General features: G+C 36.3%; 16 protein-coding genes and 3 pseudogenes across 19 annotated transcripts, besides 2 other annotated features; 8 read left to right on the forward strand and 11 right to left on the reverse strand.

The window, feature by feature from the left end:
* Positions 1-1934: 1934 nt before the first annotated feature.
* Positions 1935-2777, reverse strand: TVAGG3_0291620 (winged helix DNA-binding domain family; the record flags this gene model as incomplete). Its single annotated transcript, XM_051229125.1, has 1 exon — positions 2026-2754. The coding sequence occupies one exon, from the start codon at positions 2752-2754 to the stop codon at positions 2026-2028; it is 729 nt and encodes a 242-aa protein (XP_051098855.1).
* A 286-nt stretch (positions 2778-3063) lies between these two features.
* Positions 3064-3149: a terminal%2Cinverted (terminal inverted repeat of Maverick-3 transposon ID:TVAGG3_0291630).
* Positions 3064-23186: a mobile genetic element.
* TVAGG3_0291640 (uncharacterized protein) lies at positions 4377-4739 on the forward strand (the record flags this gene model as incomplete). The annotated part of the gene is made up of 1 exon (XM_051229126.1): positions 4377-4739. One exon carries the CDS (start codon positions 4377-4379, stop codon positions 4737-4739), a length of 363 nt encoding a protein of 120 aa, XP_051098856.1.
* On the reverse strand, positions 5005-5589 carry TVAGG3_0291650 (uncharacterized protein; the record flags this gene model as incomplete). Its single annotated transcript, XM_051229127.1, has 1 exon — positions 5005-5589. The coding sequence occupies one exon, from the start codon at positions 5587-5589 to the stop codon at positions 5005-5007; it is 585 nt and encodes a 194-aa protein (XP_051098857.1).
* Positions 5872-6828, forward strand: TVAGG3_0291660 (phage tail repeat-like family; the record flags this gene model as incomplete). Its single annotated transcript, XM_051229128.1, has 1 exon — positions 5872-6828. A coding segment is annotated over one exon (957 nt), but the record flags the coding sequence as incomplete, so codon positions are not given.
* Positions 7251-8113, reverse strand: TVAGG3_0291670 (annotated as a pseudogene). Its single transcript has one exon. A coding segment is annotated over exon 1 (863 nt).
* On the forward strand, positions 8131-8532 carry TVAGG3_0291680 (uncharacterized protein; the record flags this gene model as incomplete). Its single annotated transcript, XM_051229129.1, has 1 exon — positions 8131-8532. One exon carries the CDS (start codon positions 8131-8133, stop codon positions 8530-8532), a length of 402 nt encoding a protein of 133 aa, XP_051098859.1.
* TVAGG3_0291690 (uncharacterized protein) lies at positions 8552-8707 on the forward strand (the record flags this gene model as incomplete). Its single annotated transcript, XM_051229130.1, has 1 exon — positions 8552-8707. The coding sequence occupies one exon, from the start codon at positions 8552-8554 to the stop codon at positions 8705-8707; it is 156 nt and encodes a 51-aa protein (XP_051098860.1).
* On the forward strand, positions 8727-8992 carry TVAGG3_0291700 (uncharacterized protein; the record flags this gene model as incomplete). The annotated part of the gene is made up of 1 exon (XM_051229131.1): positions 8727-8992. A coding segment is annotated over one exon (266 nt), but the record flags the coding sequence as incomplete, so codon positions are not given.
* Positions 10442-11475, forward strand: TVAGG3_0291710 (annotated as a pseudogene). The gene has a single exon. A coding segment is annotated over exon 1 (1034 nt).
* On the forward strand, positions 11621-11884 carry TVAGG3_0291720 (uncharacterized protein; the record flags this gene model as incomplete). The annotated part of the gene is made up of 1 exon (XM_051229132.1): positions 11621-11884. One exon carries the CDS (start codon positions 11621-11623, stop codon positions 11882-11884), a length of 264 nt encoding a protein of 87 aa, XP_051098862.1.
* TVAGG3_0291730 (cytochrome B-C1 complex subunit 6, mitochondrial family) lies at positions 11934-12500 on the reverse strand (the record flags this gene model as incomplete). Its single annotated transcript, XM_051229133.1, has 1 exon — positions 11934-12500. One exon carries the CDS (start codon positions 12498-12500, stop codon positions 11934-11936), a length of 567 nt encoding a protein of 188 aa, XP_051098863.1.
* On the reverse strand, positions 12826-13255 carry TVAGG3_0291740 (uncharacterized protein; the record flags this gene model as incomplete). Its single annotated transcript, XM_051229134.1, has 1 exon — positions 12826-13255. A coding segment is annotated over one exon (430 nt), but the record flags the coding sequence as incomplete, so codon positions are not given.
* Positions 15004-15171, reverse strand: TVAGG3_0291750 (uncharacterized protein; the record flags this gene model as incomplete). The annotated part of the gene is made up of 1 exon (XM_051229135.1): positions 15004-15171. The coding sequence occupies one exon, from the start codon at positions 15169-15171 to the stop codon at positions 15004-15006; it is 168 nt and encodes a 55-aa protein (XP_051098865.1).
* On the forward strand, positions 15998-16555 carry TVAGG3_0291760 (organellar and viral DNA polymerase type B; the record flags this gene model as incomplete). The annotated part of the gene is made up of 1 exon (XM_051229136.1): positions 15998-16555. One exon carries the CDS (start codon positions 15998-16000, stop codon positions 16553-16555), a length of 558 nt encoding a protein of 185 aa, XP_051098866.1.
* Positions 16803-17185, reverse strand: TVAGG3_0291770 (annotated as a pseudogene). The gene has a single exon. A coding segment is annotated over exon 1 (383 nt).
* TVAGG3_0291780 (protein of unknown function, DUF4108 family) lies at positions 18273-18603 on the reverse strand (the record flags this gene model as incomplete). The annotated part of the gene is made up of 1 exon (XM_051229137.1): positions 18273-18603. A coding segment is annotated over one exon (331 nt), but the record flags the coding sequence as incomplete, so codon positions are not given.
* TVAGG3_0291790 (uncharacterized protein) lies at positions 18681-19633 on the reverse strand (the record flags this gene model as incomplete). The annotated part of the gene is made up of 1 exon (XM_051229138.1): positions 18681-19633. A coding segment is annotated over one exon (953 nt), but the record flags the coding sequence as incomplete, so codon positions are not given.
* TVAGG3_0291800 (uncharacterized protein) lies at positions 19902-20717 on the reverse strand (the record flags this gene model as incomplete). The annotated part of the gene is made up of 1 exon (XM_051229139.1): positions 19902-20717. The coding sequence occupies one exon, from the start codon at positions 20715-20717 to the stop codon at positions 19902-19904; it is 816 nt and encodes a 271-aa protein (XP_051098869.1).
* TVAGG3_0291810 (protein of unknown function, DUF4106 family) lies at positions 22039-22898 on the reverse strand (the record flags this gene model as incomplete). Its single annotated transcript, XM_051229140.1, has 1 exon — positions 22039-22898. A coding segment is annotated over one exon (860 nt), but the record flags the coding sequence as incomplete, so codon positions are not given.
* Positions 23187-24275: the final 1089 nt, after the last annotated feature.

The raw sequence follows: 24275 nt of genomic DNA on the forward strand, positions 1-24275 counted from the left end.
GTGAACATGTCCTTGAACATGTCTCTCTCTTTGGCAATGACGAACCTCCTCTCTTCCGCTTCCCTGACTTGGCTATCGATTTTCGCGATTTCCTCGTCCAGGGCTGCCTCTTCGGCGCAGAGCTGAGCGTACTCAGCTTCCACGTCTTCCGCAGGCGGAATCTGTATAGTATCGGCCGGAATGTCTAATGAGCTTGTCGCGAGAATTATTAGCTGCTGGTTGGCTTGTATGATGTTCTGGCATATCTTTTCGATGGATAAGGAACGGTATGAATCGCCGAAATGTAAGTAAATCTGTTGGAGTTTCTGTAATTCGCGATATTCATTTTGAAGTTCTTCGATTTGAACTGTTGCTTTCGTACTATCTGCAATAGCGCTGAAATTGGCTTGTTGTGAATAGAACCACGTACGGGCTTTCTCTGTGGCCTTTACGCAGTTTTGGAAAATTTCATCTCGCATGTCGCGAAGTTGAGGGAGCATGACGGCAGCACTTGAGAGATCTATGTTCTCTGATGTGCCCTCCGTCGTTGCACTTAGCTTTTGGTCGAGTAATTCGGCGATTTCATCCCATTCTTTTGAATTATCTTCTTCCATCGATTGGAATCTGGCTGAAACATTCTTGGGGAAGATTGCTTCAATGTAAGGAGTGTATTTCTGCTCGAGATTGAGTATTTCGTTCTGTAATTTGTCGATTCTTTTCACAAATTTTTCTTTTGAATAGCTGAAGTTATCGTACATCTTAATACTGGTGACTTTGATCTTTTGGAAGATGTTTTGGCTGTTCTCGAGCTCTTCATTGACACTTTTAATCAAAGCAGTCTGTTTTCTAAGGCTTTCTGCAATCATGTTGAGGAAATGGTACTTCTGCTCAACAACTTTGTAGAAAGGAGAGTTGAGAATTGACTCTGGAGGGCAATCTTGAATTGAAAACGTTTTTGTATCAGAAACCTTTGGTTTTAGAGCCTTTATTTGTGCACGGATGTTATCAATGTCCGCCAATTTATGGGAAAGAGCGCCAACAACACCTCGTAAGTGTAAAATTTCTTGAGATAATTCTGCAGCTTCGAGTTCTTTTCTGATTCTTTCATCGAATTCAGGAGGAATGTTGATTGCAGGTGTTGGTGTTTGAGGTACATTTGTTGGTAATCTCGTCGTAACTGGTTTTCCTTGAATTTCATCGCCAATCATGAATTCTTTCAGTTTAACGTATTGAGAAAGAGGTCTGACAGACCTTGGCTCAATTCTTTCTATCTCGTTTTTCATTATATTGCTAACAGCTGTTTCCATTGATCTGTAGACGTATTTTATATGGCCACCGAGTTGTTCAACTTCGGTTTTAGTGGCAGCGGAATCGCACTGTTCGACAAATGTGACAAAAGGATTAGCATTGATGCCATAATTGAAAATATAATCGAGTAAAAAGAGGTCAAACGTTATTATTTCGGCGGCACCCATGATGTTTACGCACTCTGTACCAAGTTTTTTGGATTTTTCTTGGTTTTGATCTATGATTTTTTCCAAATTTTTGAGGCGATTCTGAACTTTTATGATTTCGGCGTAGACTTCATCTGGAGGCGTATAGTCTACAATTGGAGGAGCTTCCTGGTCAGGTTGACCATAGTTTCGAAGAAAAGTTGATGGCGGATTGCTCATTTTGTGAAATCAGTATTGTCACTTTTTTAAGAGTCTTTGTTGCAATTACATGAGTAGTTATATTAATTAGCGGCCATCTGGCTATCATTATTAATTCCATCCCAACAACATCCTGAGTGTTTAATAGTTTTTGTTCAAGTTTAGAAATAAAATTGAAAAAATAAATAATATTAATAATATCATGATTTTTTTGAAGACAATAGCTAAGTTTGCTTGTGTAGTACTCATTTTCATAAGATCATCGGGTTTTAGCATTAATAAATTTGAGATGATATTTAATATTTCAAATATAGTTAAAAATTCTATAGTTATGTAATTCAAATAATAGCTCTTTATATAAATATTTTATTGGTTTTCGATTATTTTACATATTTCATTCCTCTTTTTTATCTTCTGTCTTTTCTTCCTTAGTTTCTTCTTTTGCTGGTTCCTCAGTTGCTAGTTTAGTCTCAGCTGGTGTTGCATCCTTTGGTGTCTCGGCTGGTTTGTTACGAACGATTAAATCACGAATTGGTAAGAATTCTGGTTTGAGATCCAGATGTTTATGATCAAGTCCATAAGAATCACGCTTGCTTCTGAGGATTCCTTCCTTAACTAACTGCTTAACAGTAGATTTAAGGAGATTTTTGAATTTTTTATTATCTCCATCTTTGAAATAGTCGTAGAAGTATGCGAGAATTGCATTCATGCTAACTAATGGTGCATCTTCTTGCATTCTTGCACCAATTGCTTCAATAACGATCTCTCTATAGGTTAAACCTGATTCTTCGTCACGAGTAAGTGTTTTATCAGCAAGTTCTTTCTCTTTTGCAAGTTTTCTTTCTGCTGCTTCCTTTTCAGCTTGAGCAATCATCTCTTCTTGTTCTTTTCTGCGTTTTTCTTCTTCCATTTCTTTGAGATGTTGTTTCATCTTTGCTTCGTATTCAATGAGGAACTTGTTTCTAACGTACGGTTCTTTAACACGATTTGCTGCTTCTTCCATCCTTTGTTTCTTTGTTTTACGATTTAATTTCTTTCTTTCTGCCTTTGTTAACTTCTTTTCTTCTGGTTGCTTGTTTTCTTCTGTTGTAGTTTCGACTTTTTCAGCAACTTCTGTGCTCATTTTTTAAAAATTTTGTGTTTTTTACTTGGAGACATTTTTGGCACTTTTCAAATCAGTAAATGATGAAAAGATATCGATTTTTACTAGAATAAATGGATTACATTTTATTTGTTGTTACATAATTTAATTCCAAATTTCTTTTTCATATGTAATTTCTTACAAGACGTTCAATCATTTGCCTATCACCTTTATCTGATGCGCCTTTGAAGAGATGTTTGTCCAAATATATTGTTATTGTGTCATTTCATAGTTATGAACTTAATTTAACATTAATCAAATTGTGGAAATGGTTTTACACATGTATAACATAAAAAAAAAAAAAAAAAAAAGGTAGTGGGGCTTCCAGGCACTTCGTGCCTTCTAGCCCTGAAGATGTTTAGTATAAATGAAGTTTTGAGGACATACATGACTGTGAGTTTTATTTACGACAAGATAGAATATGAGAGAGGTCCTATAAACCGGACAAGTAAGGGTCATATAAACATCTGTCATTTTACTCAGAATTTTACTCAGAATTCAATAAAAATATATTTTAGGGTAGAAGGTTAGATATAACCTCTTTTCTAACCTCTTTTCTACCCTCTTGAATTTGTCAAGATTTCTTCGTAAATGTTTTGTCACTTTTCTGTCACTTTTCAGGAAAAAAACATTTTTATTGTATATAAAATGAATTTTACAAAACCACCGTTACCCTTCTTTGGAAATAAGAGTAGATGTAAAGATATTCTATTGAGAGAACTTAAGAAACTACCGAATGGTCTAACATTTGTAGATTTGTTCGGTGGAAGTTTCTATATATCCCATTGTGCCATACTGTATTTCCTGACTCAAAGATTATATGCAATGACTTCGACAACTATATGGACCGTCTCAAACATATTCCAGACACAAACAATATATTGAAAGCGTTAAAAAAAAGATACCTATAGGTAAGATGGAACGTATACCATTAGATAAGAAAAATATTGTGAGAGAGGTTTTGAAAAAAGCAGAATATATAGACTGGGATAGTATATCTGCTAGACTATTATATAGTGGTGCTATAAGAGTTCATGACATTGAAACACTTATGTCAAAAGTTTTATATCTTAACTATACAAATGTTTTCAAAGAGGACATAGAAAAATATATTGAGGGTATAGAGTTTGTGAGATGTCATTGGACAGAGTTGTATGAAAAATATAAAGACAAGGAAAATGTTTTCTTTATAGTGGACCCACCGTTCTATAACACATGGGATTTTCAATACCAAGTAGACTGGACTTTGAGAGACTCTTTAGAAACTTTAGACGTTTTACATAACCATCCATGCTTTTACTTTACATCCGATAAAAGTGGTTTGGAAAGTGTCATGAGATGGTTAGAGGACATACATGACTATGAGTTTAGATACGATAAGATAGAATATGAGAGAGGTCCTATAAACTGGAGAAAGTGTCATAACAAAGAAATTTTACTAGTAAGTAAATGTGGTTTGAAATAGGACTACTTGTTTTAGGTTTTTTCCATTGTGTCATTTACTTATTTGACGTGGCAGAAAGATATAGAGAATATGAAGATGAACCAATGCCTGCAAATGTTCAGTATATGTACTCGTAAGAGATATTTTTATCTAATATTAAATGGACGCACAGAACTTAGCGAATGCACAGCAACCTGGACAACCAAACCCAGAGAATATTCCAAATGAAGTTAGAATACAAACTGCAATGGCAAACTATGGTCAAGTGCCAACAGATGTACAAATGCAAACTGCCATGTCAAATGACGCTGCGTTAGGTTTGCCACCATGGTATGCAAATATGAGATGGAAAGAGTTTTATACAAACCCTGAAGTGGGATATAAACAACTTTATGCAGATGACGCGAACACAGGAGTTGACCCAGAATATGTTTTCTACCAGAGGAGAAACAGAATGTATGAGCTCCAGTTAAAGAATGCTATGGAACTCAACAGGAAACGTAAGAGACTAGGCGGACATTAGATTTTTACATATAGTAAAATGGGTTTCTTTGGAAGAATAGGAAACTTCTTTCGAAATGTTGGAAGAGGTATATGGAATGGAATAAAATCTGTCGGAAAAGGAATTTGGAACGGAGTCAAAAATATTGGTAAAAGAGTAGGTCAGTTTGTTGGTATTATACCTAAAGACCCTGAACCAGAAGAACAAGCTCCTGTTATACAACAGCCTGAACCTGCACCACAGTCTAGTTGGCAACCAAATCCAACACCTCAACCGTATTAAAAAATTATATTTTTATCGTTCGATAGTAGTTGTATATGAAACTAAGTTCTAAGTAAAACGCATGGTATAATGGAATTATTCTTTTTCTTCCATCTGTAGTAAACCATACTTGAAAGTCTGAAATACTTCCACTTGGTGGTTCGTATAACTTTGTAGGTTTTTCGTAAAAGTCATTTGCCAAGCATAAGAAAGAGTTTTGGGCGCCAGAAAATGAAGCATGAACAATAATAGCAGCTGGGTCGAAAACATCTTTAAATAAATATGGTTCATCTCTTGCATATCGACTGTAAATATTTGCTAAAGGAAGTTCGACTTTCTGATTTAACATTCTTTGCAAATAATACCATGACATTGCAGTGAATTCTGTATATATTTGTTCGTCTTTCTTTGGATTGTCTTCGTAGATTTGAAATGACACTTGTGAATTTTGTTTGTCATATACAATTCTCACATAAAGTGTGCTCTCGGTATTTGCATATTCATCAGCATATTTTGCATAACATGAATTTATTTTATCTTCTATATTTTTTAACGCAGTCTGTAGAGAAGATGAAAGGTCAACTTGTATTAGCTCAATTTCTTCCCACATTTTTCGTTTCCCTTCAGATATATAATCTATATGAAACCTTACAATAAATGGAAAACTTTTATCTTCTACAGACACAAACTTCATTCTACGAAAGCCAATAGCTTTTGTGACAGATGGGTCTCTTAGCCATCTAAGTGGGTAGTCAAAACGATAGCCTTCATGCTTTACGGTCTCTGTCTCAAACTTTTGACCGACATTCGTAAAAAGTTCATCTAATGGTTTAGTTGTAGCAACTCTTGAATTTTCTTTTTCTATTGGAAGCATATTTTATCTAGAATAAAAATGTCGAAAGAAACAGCGTCTATGAGAGAAATACAACACAACCGACAACTCATTATGCAAGCTCTAAATAAGAACACAACAAACTTTTCAAACTATTCTAAGATATCTGAGTCATTGAAAGAAGGAAACTTAAAACTGACGATAAACCCAATGACAGACGAGTTTCTGTTTCAAGACAGTAAGAACCATACTGTTTGTATAAATCCAACAAAAAGAACTTTAAACGAGAAACCTATAGATGAACTTCTTTTGAAGGCAGATATTGACAACAAAGCTGACAAAGAGTATGTCATTGAAAAAGTTCAAGAAGAACATGACAGAGCAGATGCAACATATGCAACGAAAGAACATACTCATCCTGAACTAGCAGATAAAACATATGTTGACAATAAAATGTCAAGTGAAGTGACAAGAGCTGACAAAGAATATTCTAAAAAGACTCATACACATACCATTGCAAATATTACAAACTTACAAGAAACCTTAAACAGGAAAAGTGACGTTGGACATACACACGATTTCTTCGCAACTGTTGGTATAGAAAATATTGCAGGAACGGTTGAAGAACCTGATGGAACTGGTGGGGATGTATTAAATTGGAAACCTCCTAACTTTCCACAAGGTTTAACATCGGAGGATGACATAACAACGATGAAAGACATTAAATGTAGAAATGTCTATGTCATGGAGGATGAAAACAAAGTTAAATTCACTGCTCAAGATTTATATGATAAAAAAGCTGACAAAACATATGTTAACGATGAGTTAGATAAAAAAGCTGACAAAACATATGTTAACGATGAGTTAGATAAAAAAGCTGACAAAACAGAGCTTCAAACGTTAAAGACAGAAATACTTCAAACACTATATCCTATAGGCTCTATTTATACGTCAATGAACTCTACCAGACCAGAAGTAGTACTTGGTTTTGGAACTTGGACTCAAATAGTCGACAGGTTTTTGTATTGTGCAAACTCTTCAAAGGAAACAGGTGGAAGTAAAACGATTTCAGGTGCAAATTTACCTGCGCACAGTCACTACATAAATTTAAGTACATCTGAAGCAGGTTTGCATAGTCATAGATTTTGGGATTGGTCAGGAATGACAAAAGGTAAAGGATATGATGTTAAAGAGGACGTTAAGTTTGCTATAAATTGTTACTGGAGTAACACTGAGGTAGGAGGAAGCCATACACATCGCGTTTCAGGGTATACGCAAACAACGGGACAGAGTAAAGACTACATGCCACCTTACATGACAGTTTACGCATGGTATAGAAATGCTTAGTCGTCATTTTCAACTTCTTTAGCATATTCGTCAGGAGTTGTCTTATATTTGTTAGGAACTGTCTTTGAAAGTATACCACCTTGAACTTTGACAAGTTTGAAACGAGGTCTGACAATAGTAGTTTTATCTTCTGCTTGCAGTGTGTACATTTTGCCATGTTTGCCTAAAACTTCATAATATTCTCTTGTATACTTTCTTCTATTTTTACGAACACGAATGCGAGTACCTGTCGAGTTCCCATTGTTGTCATAGTCAATAGTATTTTCATATGGGTCGCGTTTAGGTATTTCTATTTTTACTTTGTCACCTTTCTTAAGTTTGAAGCCTGGCATTCTTTCTTGTTTGTCTCTTTTGACTAAACTATTAAATATATAGTCTTTCTCTAAGTCGGGGTTGTTTTTCATTTCTTCGGGGAGTGGTTTCCCAAACCTTTTTGTTTACGGCTATTGTAAATATTTAAAACTTGTCTCATCTTTGCCATGGAGAAGTGTCTATATTTGTCGTCATATGACATTTCATCTACCTCACCACCTTGTGGTTGATTTAAGTCTCTTAAGATTTTTATACAACTGTCAATGACACCAAGAGCAGAATGGTTTTGGTCGACAATGAAATATTGGTTTACATTTTTTGAACGCAGATAGTTTTTAATATCGTCTGATTTGAAAGAACGTTCACAGTCAGATGTCAGTTTTGTTGGATGGTATTTGTCAACAAATATTGTCAAAGCAGTTTTCACATCTAAAATATTTTTGGACTGTAATGGTATGGCTTCACAGTATCTTGTGTTTTGACCGACAAATATTAGCCAGTATGGTGGTCCATCTTCTCTATACCTCGGAATGTTTTCCAAGATATCCATAAACCAAGCATTTGGTGTTGAACTAAAGATTTTTATCATGAGTGCTTTCTTTGTTGCCTTAGAAACATAGGGGTCCTTGTTTGGATTCGTCATTTTTTACCCTATAAGAAATGGGTTTATTTGGCGCATTAGCAGGAGTTGCATCCAGATTTTTGCCCGCAGTGGGAACAATAGCCAGAGGTGCATTTGGAATTGGAAGGAAGATTTTGAGTACATTAGGTATACTTAAAGAGAAAGCACAACCTATTATACAAACTGTACAGAAAGGTTGGGATGTAGCACGAGATGCAGCAAATCTTATTCCAAATCCTGAAACAAGAGGAAAAGTTCAAGGATGGATGGACAATGTAGGAAGACAAGCAGGAAACTACTATAACAAAGCAAATGACTACTATAACCAAGCAGGGCACTACATGGACCAAGGTGAAAGATTCTTTAACAGAGGATATAACCATGCACAACAGTGGGTAAACAACAACCAACCGCAACCGCCTCAAACGTGGGGAATGTAAATTTTTTTACTGAGATGAAATGAACAATACAGCATTGAGACAAATGGGCTCAAGATGGATTTGTCGGCTTCCAGCAGTTACACAACCACGTGTTTGTCAAGTTCTTCCTATACCTCAAGAAGTTTTAGACCGACTTAAAAAACCTAAACAACCAGTTGAAAACAAACCAAACTAAAATTTTTTACTGAGATGAAATGACCGAAGAAGTTGAAACGGTAGATTTGACACCACAAACAAAAAGTTCAGAACCATTGTCAAAACCTGTCAAAGAACTTACAGATGAAGAGAAAAATTCAATAATAGAAAGTGCCAGGTCTGGAAATACAAACCCTAACTACAAAGTCACTTTTCATAGAAATGGAACGGCTAGTATCTCAAAAAAGAAACAGACTCTCACAAATAAAATATTGAAGTCTGAAGGAGCTTTCGAGACAACAGATGGAAAAGTTTACTTCACTGACCAACAGTTCATTATAGAACATCTCATTGACTTAGAGTCGAAATATTCTAAACTTTACAACAAACACAAAAAGTTGAAAGGAAAACAAAAACAAATGGCATATGATATTTATGAAGATGTTGACGACACAACCATACCTGCAAGTGAGGTAAAGTCAGAGGAACCGAAAAGTGACGAAAAACCGATAGAAGAAGGGAAGCCAAAAACTGAAGATAAACCAAAACCAAAGGTTAGTCAACCTTCATTAGCTGGTATGGGTTGGCGTCAAAGACTTATGGCAGCCGGTGGTTACGTAAAGTAAAGAAAAAAAACATTTTTTTTTTTTATAAAAATGCCCCCATATAGAATGGATAGAAAGTCTGCTAGAATAAAAGCAGAGTTAGAAAGATATGGTTGGAAAGTTTCGAAGAATTTTAAATATAGGAAGGGAAGACCCATAAAAGTCTATGACAAACTGTCTGGTCTTCGCTATGAAATGGACTTGGAAACAGCGCGCGCCAATTATCCAAACAGACTAGAGAGGTTAGAAGAAGAACGTCTTATGGACATGCCTTTCGATGTTTCTGAACCTCAAGTTGAAGGACACGACGGCTTTGCCAGATTCTACTGGAAACACGACGAACAATTGCATCCTTTGAGAAGGAAAAAAGGAAAAGGTGAAGACAAACATGCTCCCATGGAAAGAACAAGATATGCATATGAAAAGTACCGTGAAGTTAGAAGTCAAATTACATCTGGTCGAACCTTTACAGTAAACTTTGACGAAGGAAAGAACAAAGAAGGCTTCATGGGAGTACTTGCTGCCATACAAGACGGAAATAAGAAAGGATACAATCTCAGACTAACCGTAACAGATTTGGACGGTCATATATACTGCACATGGCAATGTCACAACAGCTGCAATGCTTCTTGACGCTTTCAAGACTACAAAGAGAGAACAAATGGTTGACTCCGACTCAGACATTTTGAATGCAATTGAAGGAATTGCAAGTGTAAAATTTGAATGGTACCAACCTAACCCTCAAGCAGTCAGACAACATGCTGGATACTTCCCGTTCATAAATAAGTCTGACATTGACTTGACAAGGTATGGAATTTACAATTCAATTGAAACAATTGTCAATGAACCTTGTATTCTTACATGTCTCAGGAACTCTGGTCTTGTTACAGATGAGAAGATGAAGTATCTTGAGTCATGTGTGAAGACAAGGTACATTCTCAGAGGTCAATTGGCAAAAGTTGCACCGTTGGCAAATGTCAATATCCGAGTCAACATACCTACAGCTAAAGGTTCTTCACATGACGACTATGTTGTTGACAAAGACTTACCATGGTTGAAGATTGTAATTGTCCACAACCACTTCATGTTGAACGAAAGTCTTACAAACCCATTGTTCGGAAAAGGCAAGTGCAACATTGTCAGAGCTGTAAACATTCTTTTCGAGAAAGGTTTGTTGGAACCAATTCCAGATGACAAGCTGACAGAAACTTTTGTACCAAAAGACGAAACAAACTTTTCATTGTTAGCAAGACCAAAAGTTGTTCCAGACAAAGTTCTAGCACAAAAGAAGTACACAGTTCCAAAAGGAGTTGGATTGTTCGGATACCAACCTGAACCAGAAGAACTTCCAATGAGGTTGCAAGAACTTCAAGATGCTATAAACAAACTTCCATTGAGACATCCAATTGACGTCAAATTGTATTGGAGAGCATCTGAGTTAGGTCAGAAGGTTTTATATGAAACAGGTTGCTTCGACGATGTTTATGAGATAGCAGGCGAAGTTTCTCAGAAGATAAGAGACTCACTTGAATTTCCACGAACTGGACCCATTGGTTGCGACAAGTTCGACTCAGATGAAAAGATATACTATGTCGACCTTAACGCTGCGTACATGAGGTTCGTCCAATATATCCCGACTGGAATTCCAAACGAAGACGGTGAGTTCCCAGGAAGGAACTATACAGTTGGAAAAGTCATACAACAACTGTATGATATTAGGAAAGCTTCAAACCCCAAACTTGCAATGACACTCAAATTGCTTATGAATTCGACATGGGGATATTCCATTAAGAAACCTCAAAAGATGAAGAGTAAACACTATGAGAAGGTCGACAACTTTGTTGAAAGGTTCTCCCCTTTTGTTTTGAAATACGAATTTACTCAAGGTCAAGGTGGCTTAGTAACCACAGTAAAACCTATTGTCGAACATTGGTCTTACCCTCAGTTCGCAAAGGCAGTCCTTGACAACTACAACAAATTCTTCTCCGAAGTTAAATCCAAAGTGAAGGTTTACTATGAGAACATCGATGCGCTCATGACGAACGAAGAAGGCTATAACAAACTCATTGAAATGGGAATGGTCGGTGAAAAGATGGGTCAATTCAAATTGGACAAAATTTTCACCGAAGTTCATGTCCTCTCCAAGCGTAAGTACTGGGGCATACTTGAAGACGGCACAGAAATAAAACATTGCATGAAATAAAAAATTTTTATTCGAATTTGAATCGGACAGGTCGAGTTACACCATTCTTGGTCTCAAACTCATATATAACCTGTTTGTCTGTATTTTCGTCGACTATGGCACGAGACACGAACATTGACCAAACGGACAAAAAGTGTCATTTCGGATGGTCCCGCAGCCAATCGCATTCGAGCACTTCGAAGAAGCCTTACGTTCCAAGGGAGAGGGTGTCTGGTGCAAGGCAGAGGTCATGAGACTCTACGAGCAGTACATCCTCAATGCCTGGGAGGACAAATCGTCCTTGGAATGGCAATTCTACCAACTCCTCTGGGACGACCTCCTACGCAACTGGGATGACGAAAGAGTCCAATTCAGAGGTCAGGAACTACTTGTCCAAATTATCCTTAATTTAAGCCGCTTACGCAACTAAAAACTTAAATTTACTCGGGGTTTCCCCCTAAAATAAAATTTTTTTACTCTTAGAACCACTCGAGGTTCTCCTTACGGTTGTTGAGCTTGTCACCGTCAATGTGTCTGACCTTCGTCCTCTTGTTTGGATTTGGAACCCATTGAATTGCGACAAGCTTGCCCATGGAGATTGAACCGTAATTCCGAAGGGTAAGGTTCAAGTGTCCCAAGTTGTTGAGAACTGGGGTAAGAACCTTGCCGGTCTCCTTGTTGCGGATTTGGTATGGGTAGGGTTGGGAAATTTCGTAAGTGTCATCGGCAACAAGGGTTGCCCAAACTTCCTCTTCTTCGTGTTTCTCTTCTTCCTCTTCTTCCTCTTCCTCTTCTTCGTGTTTCTCTTCTTCCTCGACAATTCCTTCGGCAATTCTGTGTTCACGAAGTACGGTGTTGGAGGTTCTGTCCTTTCCGAGTACCTTCCAGATGGCGTCTATCTCTTCGAAGAAACGGTAGATGAGTCTGGCAAGGTCTCGGTTCTCTCTCGCGTAAATGCGCAAGGTTTCCGTCAAATCGTTCAGGACTTTCTCATTGGAAGCTTGGTTCATGAGGAACTCACCTTTAAGTCCCTTCATCTCTTCCATAAGACTACTTTGGAGAGTCTTAACGGTGTTTGTCAGATGAGCTTTCAAATTCAAAATTTGAATTTGAACTGGGCGCTTGTCTGGCAACATTGAAAGGACATCTTCCATTGTGTTCGGCTTCGGTGCTTGTTCGGACATCGAAAAAATGAAGTGGTTTGAGAATGACGGTTTTACTTCAAAAAGCTTGTTATGACGGTTAAGTCATACAACAAGTTTAAAATAATATCTTGTTCTTCTTCTGAACGTTTGTTGTCTCTTCCGATAAAAGTTTCGAACATGAGAACCAAAAAACGTTTTTTGAGATTGCGGAAGAGTTCAGGCAAACGTTCATATTCTGGATATGTTGGGAGCAGTTCAAAACATCTGAGCTGACTTTCGGACAAAATTGGGACAATGTCAGAAAATTCATCTTTGGTCGGACTGCTTGAAGGTAAGTCCCTTACATGTAAGTAGCTCTGGTAAAGTCTTCTCATTTCTGCTAACTTTTGGAGTATAGCTTCGTAGTTTAGAAGTTTTAATTTTAATTGTCTTATTCCACTCTTTACTTCTAAACGGTAAGTATCCATGAGGTCAAGAGTAGCTTTGGTAGCTTTAAGTGGAGCTATTTGTTCCTTGACTTCTGCAATTTTGGTTGCAATTGTGGTTTGAGCTCCTTCAAGTTCGCCGTCTATGTCGTTCTCAACACCTTCAACCATAGCTTGAAACTCTTCATCGGTCCATTGAGTTTGGTGTGGGACGAATTTAACTTGCTTCATTCAAAAAATGAAAAAAATGTTTTTACTCAAAGCGTGCCATGTATATGGCTATAAGAAACTTACCAGAAGGCTTCTTCTTCACATGAGTCTTCGGCAACTTGAGAGTTCTTGTTGGAGTTGGGTCTGGAATTTCAATTCTCTCTCGAGCGCAACAACAGATGTCAGAATAACATTCCCCACTGTCTTTCTTGCCACCATAAATTGTGTATTGACCGAACTTGCATTTGCAGGAAGACCGGTCAATACAAGGTTCACAGTTGAAATAGTTGTACACAAACCTGTTGAGTACGAGTGTGAGTAAAAACATAAAAAAAGTGAAGTTAAAATGAGATGTTTACTGAATTGGTTGGATGTCGCCTTCTGAGGTTATGAAGAACGGCTGTCCAGAGTAGTGAAGTAGTGCTCTGAGAATTTGTGTAATTCGTGGAATTGGGCTCTCACGATATGGAAGTAGTATCCAAGGACGTTTCATGAAGAACTTCAAGAGGGCTTCTTTCTTCACATCCTTAATATCATCGAATGCAGTGCCTTCTGGAACTTGAATTGCAACACCTGTTTCAATTTCCAACTTTAAGACACTATTCTTGGACAACCAGAAGCCAATGGACTTGCTTGGTTTGCACTTGCTGAGATATTCCTTCACGGTTTCATTTACCTCAATTAGATAAATTGCTTCGTCTAAGGGGTCAAGCTCCATACTGAGTCAGTACAATATTGTACTTTTTCAAGACAATGTTGTACTTTTTCAAGACAATGTTGTACTTTTTCAAGACAATGTTGTACTTTTTCAAGACAATGTTGTACTTTTTCAGAACAATGTTGTATAAATTCAGTACAATTATGTCTCTCAAATTTGAGTACGGCTGTACTTTTTCAGAACAAGTCTTGAACTTTTCAGAACAATGTTGTACTTTTTCAGAACAATGTTGTACTTTTTCAGAACAATGTTGTACTTTTTCAGACAATGTTGTACTTTTTCAAGACAATGTTGCTTACTTTTTAAGACAATATTGTACTTTTTCAAGACAATATTGTACTTTTCAAGACATATTATTATGTTTCAGAACAAAGACGGTTAAGACACAAACGAATGTCCCGACGTCCCACCTACTGAACCCGTTCCACAGCCAGAAGAACAGCATGCTCCAGCACCACAACAGGTTCCACCTCCACAAAGGCTCCCCACAGCAACCTCAGTTTCCAACAAGGACCTCCGAATTACTACCAATTTCCACCTCAAGGTTACTACCCACCACATTTTCTTTCAAACTACCCACCACAAGGCTTTCCAAACTACCCTCCTCAACCCATGCCTTACTTCCCTAACCCTTGGATGTTCATGTCAAACCCTCCACCCCAATTCAAATTCCAATCTCAGTCCAAGAGAGACCAAGAGTTCGAAGAAGGTCTGAACCGTTTACGCAAAGAGTATGCCACAGCCCCTATGGAAGAAGACAGGCTCTCACTCTCTTCCCTCAAATCGACCGATTCGACTCGTACCACAGATTCGGTTCGTGACCGTGAAGACTACCTCAAGCAGTCTGAGAGACTCTTCATCCTACAACCATTTACAACTGGAGCTCTCAAGAACATGCGCAATTACGAAGGTCAGACACCAGCTGGAGACCGTAAAACAGACGTACTCGCAAGAGCAGTCCAACTGGTCAAGACAAAGACCGAGATAGTCGACTTCATTCTTGCAGCTTGCCCATACAAGTAAAAAAATAAACAATTACGAGTTAAACTTTTTATTCTTTCTTTTCTGAGTTGTTTAGAGCTGGTTTCTCTTGTAGAAACCTTTCGTACTCTTCCATGGTCATGTAATTGCGAATTTGGTACGCAATTCCAGGTTCGTTGTTTTTGAACCTTACGTATGTAACGCTTCCATCCTCCTCAGGGAAGTAAGCTGCTAACATCTGACCAAGTTTTCTCGGTGACTCGGAGCTCATAAAAATGTCACTTTTTAAACGTTAAGTTTTAGTCTTATTTTACCCTTTGTTTACCCTTTGTTTGTCAAGGTAGTATTGGAGTGCAATTTCTCCAAATTCTCTGTGTCGGAGTTCTTCAGCATTTTCCAAGGTGTGCCTGGAGAACTCAAAGAAGTTGTCAAGAAGATACTGCCATGCTGCTCTTCTGAGTTCGTCGGTATTTTGGAAGTGTTGCACCTTCGAGTCTTCGGACATGAAAAAATAACACTTTTCAGCAAAAATAATGTTTATGTTAGAATGTTAGATCTAACATGTTTTCTAACACGTTTTCTAACATGGTCTAAAACTCTTGAATTTTCATGAGTTTTCCCGAAATAAAAAATAAAGTTGGTTTTTTTAAAAAAATATTTTTTTATTTTGTATAAAAAATATGATTTCAACAATCGGCACAACAACAGTTCAAACAACTACAGCACCAAACTCGTTAGTTATGAATCCAACATCTATGTTGGTAGAGATGAAAAACTTCATTCCTTCTTCATATACTTTCGAAACAAAAATCCAGAAGATAAAGCAAGAACTTTTAACAAGTAATTTAGACTGTAGTGCGAAAGATGAAACAAATGAACAGTATCTTTATGAAATGCAGGACATTATTGACCATTTACCCAAATTGCCTGAAATCCAACAACAAAAACTCACTATTCCTGAATTCGACGAAATTGAAGTTAAAGTTACTGACTCAGTAGAAATAAAGAAGTTCATACGAAAGGTAAACTATGAGTTTCTAGGATTTCATTGCAACCATAAGGTTATGGACAAAGATTGCGACATGGTATATAAGAACATCTCTGACCTTTACAAATCCGAAGAATTTAAGACCTACGACAACTTTGTTTCATTAGTTGCAAAATGTGTTTGGGAAATAAGAGATAAAGATAGAAGAGGTAAGGTATGGAACGAACAAATAAGACCCGCTATGTTCGAGATGAAGAGAGCAATTGACGCCTTAGTTGTTTTAGCAGGTAAGGTTTCAGAATATAACGCAAAAATGAACCCGCAATGTTCTAAATGTAAAGCAGCAATGAGGAAATATAACTACTCAGTCAAAGAGATAGAAAGAATGAGAAACGACTATGCAGACTTAAAGAAAGAAGCAGAAAAGCCAGCAGAAGATAAAATGAACATGTTAGCATTTCTGAACAAAAACTATCCAACTGCTGACGATTTCCTTCTATCTGACGTCAAGAAGAAGTATAAAGAAACTTTCGGTATCGTTAAAACATTCGATGTACTGACAGAAGAAATAGAAGCTACGAAATTGTTTAGAGTCATGAACCATCGCAACATATACCATGTAAAACGCTTGTAAATAGTTATGTTAGAAAACATGTTAGAAAACATGTTAGATCTAACATTCTAACATAAACATTATTTTTATTGAATTCCGTATGAAATTTCATGAATTTTGTATGTTTTAGACCATGTTAGAAAACATGTTAGAAAACATGTTAGATCTAACATTCTAACATAAACATTATTTTTATTGAATTCCGTATGAAATTTCATGAAGAACAGCGAGTAGTGAAAAAACCCTGGTCGCCAAAACTCTTTATTTTTCAAGCTTGACTTTTTACAATTTGAACTTTGTTTGCGTAGATATGAATTCTGAAAGAAGTATGAGGGTCTTGTATGACTTTGTACTTCTCCCATAGTTCATGTCTGTCAAACTTACCTGCCATGGACTCTTTCATAAGTTCCATGAAATCGTCTTCGGACAATCCAGGGAAAAGTATGATATCAGTAAGTATTCTCTTTACATCCTTACTTAAACTCTTGCTGTCTGTACACAAATGACAACTGAAATGTTAAAGTGTCTGAGCTTCTTGAGAATTCGACACATGTCTTGTTCTCTGTTCTTTAACAAAGGATGAGAAGCAAAGTCATCTAAGATAAGAAGACATCTATGAGGGTAAGTCTTCCAATCGTAAGATTGCAATTTCTTCGAAATGTATTCTATCTCTTTCTGTTTGTTTCTGAAGTGTTTCTTCTCTAATATTCTCTGCATTTCCTCATTTGGGTCTTTAAACTTCGAATTGACATACTCATTTATAGCATTGTACTTCAAACTCTTCTTTGGTACTTCTTTATCCAATCTAACAACTCAGAGTCTTTTATACATACTAACTTAGACTTCTTTATAATATCTTTGAACGAATTGACGGTTTGGTCAAATTGACCAGAAGTACTACAAATGACAACTAACTCATAGAATGGGTTCTTCTCATCTAGTTCTTGTTGTTGTGCAGCCATTTTAAGATAAGTGAAAGTCTTACCCGACCCAGGTGGTGCAATTAGACCTGTTATACCATTCTGAGCAAATAAGAACTTGTCATGTATAGGCTTTATCTGAGCATTTTCTAACTTCCTCTTGTTCTTGTTTAAAACATTCTCAAATTTCTTGTCAATGTCAGCAAACTTTTTTTCTAACATATTTTTAGAAAAATTAAAATTTTATCTTTTAGAAAATGTCTAGCGATTTCGCTATCTATATTCGAGACAAACTTTTCGACAGCAAAACATCTGTCGACCATAAAATCTTACATAGTGTCAACAAGAAAGGTGAATTTGTTCTAAAGTTCTGTTTCTGGGAATATGACAAGAACCATAAAACATTAAGCAGAGAAGTCTTTAAGTTTGTCAATGACAGACTTGTTGACAGAGATGACGCCGATTGGAAAGATGAAGTCCAACAAAAGTTCTTAGAATGCAAAGAAGACACATGCGCTGTTCTTGAAGATGAAATAGAAAACAGAATAGAAGAGCTATTAAAGGACAAAGACTTTTACATAAATATGGTTGCGCAAATTTGACATAACTCCACCAGAGAAGAAGAAGAAGAAGAGAGAAAGAAAGAAAAGAAAGTAGAAGAAGAGAAGAAAGAGCCAGAGCCAGAGCCAGAGAAAAAGAAATTTGACATGTAAAAATAAAATTTTATTTTTAGAACATTTCTGGGTCAATGTCAATGTTCTCTTCCTCTTTAGGAGCAAACACTGGTTTAGACTCTAAAATCTTTTTACCCAATTTACCTTGAACTTCAACTATCTTAGACTCATAATATTCATAGTCGTCTGCTTTCTTTGGTTCATAAGGTATAACAAGTTTGTATGCTTTGCCTTCTTTAAGGTTTGAAAACCTTCTGTCAAAATTTTCTTTGACTGCTAACAAACCTTCTATGTCTAAGTCTTCAAATTTCGCACCATTTTTAGTCACAATAGCAAACTTAACTGGTTCGATGTTCCAAACTTTGTCAAATGTAGACTTTTCAAAATGGTAGAAGTAAACATTCAAATAAGCGAATGGGTCTAGTTCTTCTTTGACTTCTGTCATGTACTTGTTGACTGAAATATATTTCGTCATCTTTTCTATCGGATAAAAAATATTTTTTTTAAATTTACTCATAAAAATTTTTCTTTGTATATACGCCGTTCTGTATGTCTAAAAGATTTTTGACATTTGCCAAGAATGTACGTTTAGAAGCTGCCATATAACCATACTCTTGACAATATTGTTTATATGAATCGTACAATGACCTTTCATCTAAACACTCAAAGTTAGTCTCATCTATGAACAGTTCATATACACTCTTGTTTGCTTCTAACAATGTTTGTCTTTCTTCGGTATGTGGAATTTGTCTTGGATTGAACTTTGAAATATCTAATGTCATGAAATATGAGAACAAGTGGTTGTAAAAGTTAGGTGTCAAAGTTTCTGCTAAGTCGTCAAAATATTCTGTATCTTGCATATGAGAATCTGACGTTCTGACAACTACATATCTTCTGTCAGAACTTTCTAACTTCATCGGAACAACATTGTTTGAAACCATGACGAAGTTTGCAACATTTTCACAAACTCTTTGGTCTCTATACTTTCTTTCAACAACTCCAACTTTGTCTGTTATAAGACTCTTCAAAGCATCTGAGTTTAAAACCTTTGTTGTATCTATACTTTGAAGTTCGTTACATACTATAAGTTTCATATTCTCTATTGAAGAGTTAAATTTACCGCAGATGTTTTCTAAGTTTGTCATATTCGGGTTCGAATAGCCCTCTAACAGTTTGCATAAGATATCTGTAAAGAAAGTGTTCTTACCTGTTCCTTGTTTTCCAATTATGATGAGAGCAGTTTCATTTTTAGCACTTGGATGTTGTAAGATGTTTGCAAACCAACATAAGATATACTCATAGACTCTTTCGTTTCCATTGCATATAATTTCTTTGACATGGTCTAACCAAGCTTCTATAACATTTTCTTTCCATTCTACTTGTTCGTATTTATATCCAGTGAAGATAGAATAGAAGTTTGGAGATGGTGTATAGAACTTTATACCACGAACTGAAAAATCTTCTAACTTTGACAATAAGATATCCCAAGCATCTAACATCTTCATACCAACTTGTACGACTTTTATTTTCTTAAGTTTCTGTCTACATTCTTGTTCTGAAACTATTGTTGCTCTTGGTTTGTTAAAGACAACATCCCATTCTTTCATGACATAACATTCTGGGGCAGAGTCGACATAAATGACTAAACGTTTCAAATTCTCGACTGCTTTGTTATAGTCTCTAAATGGACACATATTTCTGAACGCTTGGAAGTCATAAAAATCTGAAACGTCTATTCTGTACATTTTTATAAAAATAAAAAAAATATTTTTTTTATTCTTGACTTTGTTGTTGCATTTGTTCCATTTGTTGCATTTGTTGCATTTGTTGTTCTTGAGCTATTTGTTGTTGAAGTTGTTCTTGTAGTACAATACTTTCACCAGTTGCATCTTCCAATTCGAAACTTTCTGCCGTCATTGACAAATACATAGGACATAAAAGTTTTACAGGAACAAAGTTTGCGTCAACTAAGGTTAAGTTTATGTTTGCTAAAGTGTTTGAGTTTACTAAAGCTGAAAACTCTGCATTCGAATGAACAATAGGCAAACCAGCAGAGAAAGTGTTGTTTATACGCATGAGTATCTTTTGGTCATAGTAGTTTCTGTCGACATTCGAATAGCACTTTGAACCTAAGTTTGAAACAATATATAAAATAGGTGTACTTAAAGTCAATGGAACAGACAAACCTTGTATGACACCTTTTCCTGTTATAGGAAACTGTTGGTAGTAAAAACCAGATATAAGTTTTGTATTATAGCTCATATCGTTTATACTAAACTCAGTCGGACATCCAAACATAATGAAACCTGCTCTAGTTGCAGCACATGTTACATCCGTCCTTAAAGTATTAAATAAGTCAACAAAACCTGTTGGTGGTATATCTGAGTAAGTATCTTCAAAGAAGTATTTTTTACCATTCACAACAACAAAGTCTTCTGGTGTCAAAAGAGCAAAACAGGCTTTAGTCGTCATCGTGTTTAAGGTCAGTTTACAATATCGTCCTTGAGGACTTTGTAAGTTTGTTGTTATAGAATTATATGACTCAGGGTTTTTAGTCGTAATAGTATAAACCACTATGTCTTCTGCCATTTACTTAGCAAGTAAATTTTAATGAAATGTTGTGGTCGTCAAATATTTTTATGACGTCTGGGAAACTATATTTTAAGTTCAACGTTTCACCTCCTTTCATAACGTATATCTTGTCAATGACATTATATGAAACACCACAGCAAGCAATGTCGGGTTCTATTTCTTTGATGTTTATATCGTCTGCCTCTGTCAAAAGTTTCAATAGTTCTTTCAAAATTTCATGAGGTGCATGACATATGAGTTCACTTTTACAGGGTTGTGTTCGACCAAGTTTAACATTATACCAAAGCTTGACAAATCTTCTCCTGAGTTTTAAGTTTGTCTTTAAGTTGTTGGTAGTCGTTTCGAATATCTGCAACAGAACTTAAGTCTCTGCTAACTTCAGGGTATGTTGGTTGTTCTTTTACAGGAACTATTGTTATACCATCTTCGTCTTCGTATGGTTTCCCCACTTCAACATCTCTTTCTTTGACATTGACAACAACACTTTGACTGTTTGTTTGAGTTGGTGAATTTAACTTCACATCTGCCACCGCCATTAAACCTTTTGAAACACTTACGCTTCTATTTTTCGGAAATGACATTTTACTTAGAATAAAAAGATGGACGTATTCGAGTATCTCTTCGAATTGAAGCAGAACAAAGTTTACACACACAAACAATACAAATACATTGACAGAATAGTTCTTTATACAAACAATGGTAAATGTTATAGAATAGCAATATTTGCTGAACCAAAATATTTTCATAAAGCAAAGAAAGTTGGTATAACTGAAATGGTGAAAGTTCTTGAAGCAGACAAAAATATAACAACAAAACTGACCGATATTTCTAAAGGTAAGTTTATAATACAATACTATGTCAAAACTGGCGTACTGTCAATATTTGACGGAGAGAAGTCAGTTCAAGAACAACTTACTGACCTGCTGCCAAAATCTGCTCGATGGAAGCTGTCGTTATGCCAATCTGAGGAGCCCCAGCAGGTTTCATCGAACGAATCTTCAAAAGAGCATCTTCCGTGAAAAGTGCTATTGGTTTTGTAAACTTCTTTGCTTTCAATTCATCTGGACCGTCTCTGTCACCAGTATATTGTATTTGAACTGTACCAACAGTTGAAATACCACCCATAAAGTCTTCTGAGTCAGCAAATGGAATGCCAAGCCAAAAGTTTGAACGGTCTCCATTTGTATATTGAGTTTTTTGACCTCCTGTATGAGTCCATACTTTCACATATGGCATAATAGAACTTTGCATTTCAGGGTTAATAGTTGTTGTGAAGTTGTTGTTAAAGTTCATAGCATCTAATGTCAAGTTGTATGACCTCATATCCTCAACTGTAGAATATTCTTCTCTTGGATAGTATTTGCCATCTATGTTTATATGGTATTTAATACCAGGGTTGTAGAAGCAAGAATAGTCATTTATAGTTCGTCTGAACAGTACAAACATAGTATCTGCATGTTTCATTGCAGTTGTTAAAGCAATATCTGTTCTTGCACCTGGGTCAGCACTTTGGTTTCCAACTTCACCTGCAAAGTCTTTGACAGATATTTGGTGTATAGGGAACATAAGTGGAACTGCAATATATTTGGCAGCTAAAGCATTTGAAATATCTGGGTCCAACATATAGACTGCAAGTCTGCTTTCTATTCTCTTGCATTCAAATTTTTCGCATGTGAACTTAACTGGGTCCCAAGCATCTCCAGCAGCATTGAAATAATAGTTTACTTCAGTGTTGAGGTTTGAGAAACCAAAGTCTAAGTCAACTTTGTTTTTGCAAAAGTCGGCGAATGACATTTTATTTGTTCCCACTACTTCTGTAAGAGTGAATGGGTCTTGTGTTGGTGCAATGACTAAGTTATTTTTGCTTGGAGTAAGTTCGATAGAAATTTTTCCTGCCCAGTTTGGCAAGTATCTTAAAAACCTGAAGATGAGGAAAGATGACAAAGGAACTCTAAGTTTCAGTTTTACTTTGGTTACTGCTGCTGCAGTTTGTCCAGAAAGGTTAACATAAACTCCTGGAACGTTAGGGTCAAGTCTTCTTATTTTCTCAATAGTTGCATACTGGTCTGTTTGTTCTCTAGCTTGTGGTTGTACTGAGTTTCTCAAAGCGAACCATTCATAGTTTGCCCATGTTACTGTTTGAACTAAGTCAGAGTTAGAATATATCTTATATCCCATGAAAACTTCTGGAGCATATTGGTATCCGACATAGAAAATTCCATTGCAACCTTTCTTGTCAGACAACTTGGCAGAAGGTTTTATTTCAATGTCTTGTTCCACGTATAAGAAAGAGTTGTCAATAGAAATTATATGAAACCTGTCGCAAGCAATATCTACTGTTGTTGAAGAACCTTCTCCAAACTCACCTACGTTTCCATAAGAAACAGCAGTTGTATATTCGTAAGTTCCAGGAACTATTTCTGACCTTCTAATGGCATTGTCGCATTCGTTATACCATTCGGAAACATTTCCGTTCATGGCATCCAAAACTGTTGGCGTTATATTCTGAGCGGCGTACATTTCATATGAGTAAAAATATAGAATAGTTGGATTTATATGTCATAATAGAACCCACTCCGACCAAGCTTTACTTTCTTCCTGACTGAGTTTTTAACTCTTCTTTTTCCTTCATTGCCCTCTGCTTGAAGTTGTTGCATCTTTGCATTATGTTCATCTAGTATGTTGCAAATTTCCCATGTCCTTTTTGCCTTTTGGCTCTGGTCGCCCATCTCAGGTAACCTATATCCTAGAAAGAGTTTGTCATAGTCTGTATTTGAGTCTTCGCGTATTGTTTGCATGACTCTTTCCTGAGTTTCAGGTTCAAGCTCTTCAAACAGTGCCTGTCCATATGGAATAAGCTCGTTTCCAAATATATGTTTTTGTAGCCATTCTGGTTTTCTTTCCATGTTACCAACAATATCTTTTGTGAATGGGAAAGCTTTTACCCAATCTTTCAGTCTTTCGTCATTTATTTCTGTAGTTGGTTTTATTTTGTCAAGGAACATGTTTTTCAATACTAACATTTCATTTGGTACTGTCCATTTGAGTTTTCTTAAATATTCATCCCTTCTCGGTTCATTGTCTGCAAAGTAAGTTTTTATGACATTTTGTAAACTTTCGTTTGCAAGGTCATGTACAATAGGTTCTCTTCCTTCTCTCTCCCTAACTTTCTTTCTAAACTCTTCACCAAATATACCATCTCTATGGTTCTGTGTAGTTCTTTGAGATAAATGTTCTAGAACGTCAGGTGTTATATTTCCATCAGCCATGTTCATTTCATACTGGTCCAAAATATCTGCATCTTTCATATCTTTCAATGGCATTAAAGCCGCGCTGAAAATACCAGCTATATCTCGTTCACCATTCGCTTCCATTGCGTCTACAACTTCTTGGAATTGAGGTTGTAAGTTTATGAACCACCTATCCGAATTAGCTTTATGACCCCATCTCATTGTAGTTCCATCGTCTGCAGAAACAAAAGTAGGTTTGTTTCCATATTGGCTAGGTTCTGAATGAACTTTAAACAATGTTTCATTTCTATATGTTTTCTTGAAA

The sequence above is a fragment of the Trichomonas vaginalis genome, chromosome V (genome assembly GCF_026262505.1).
Source record: "Trichomonas vaginalis G3 chromosome V, whole genome shotgun sequence".
In the NCBI taxonomy this organism is placed as follows: domain Eukaryota; phylum Parabasalia; order Trichomonadida; family Trichomonadidae; genus Trichomonas; species Trichomonas vaginalis.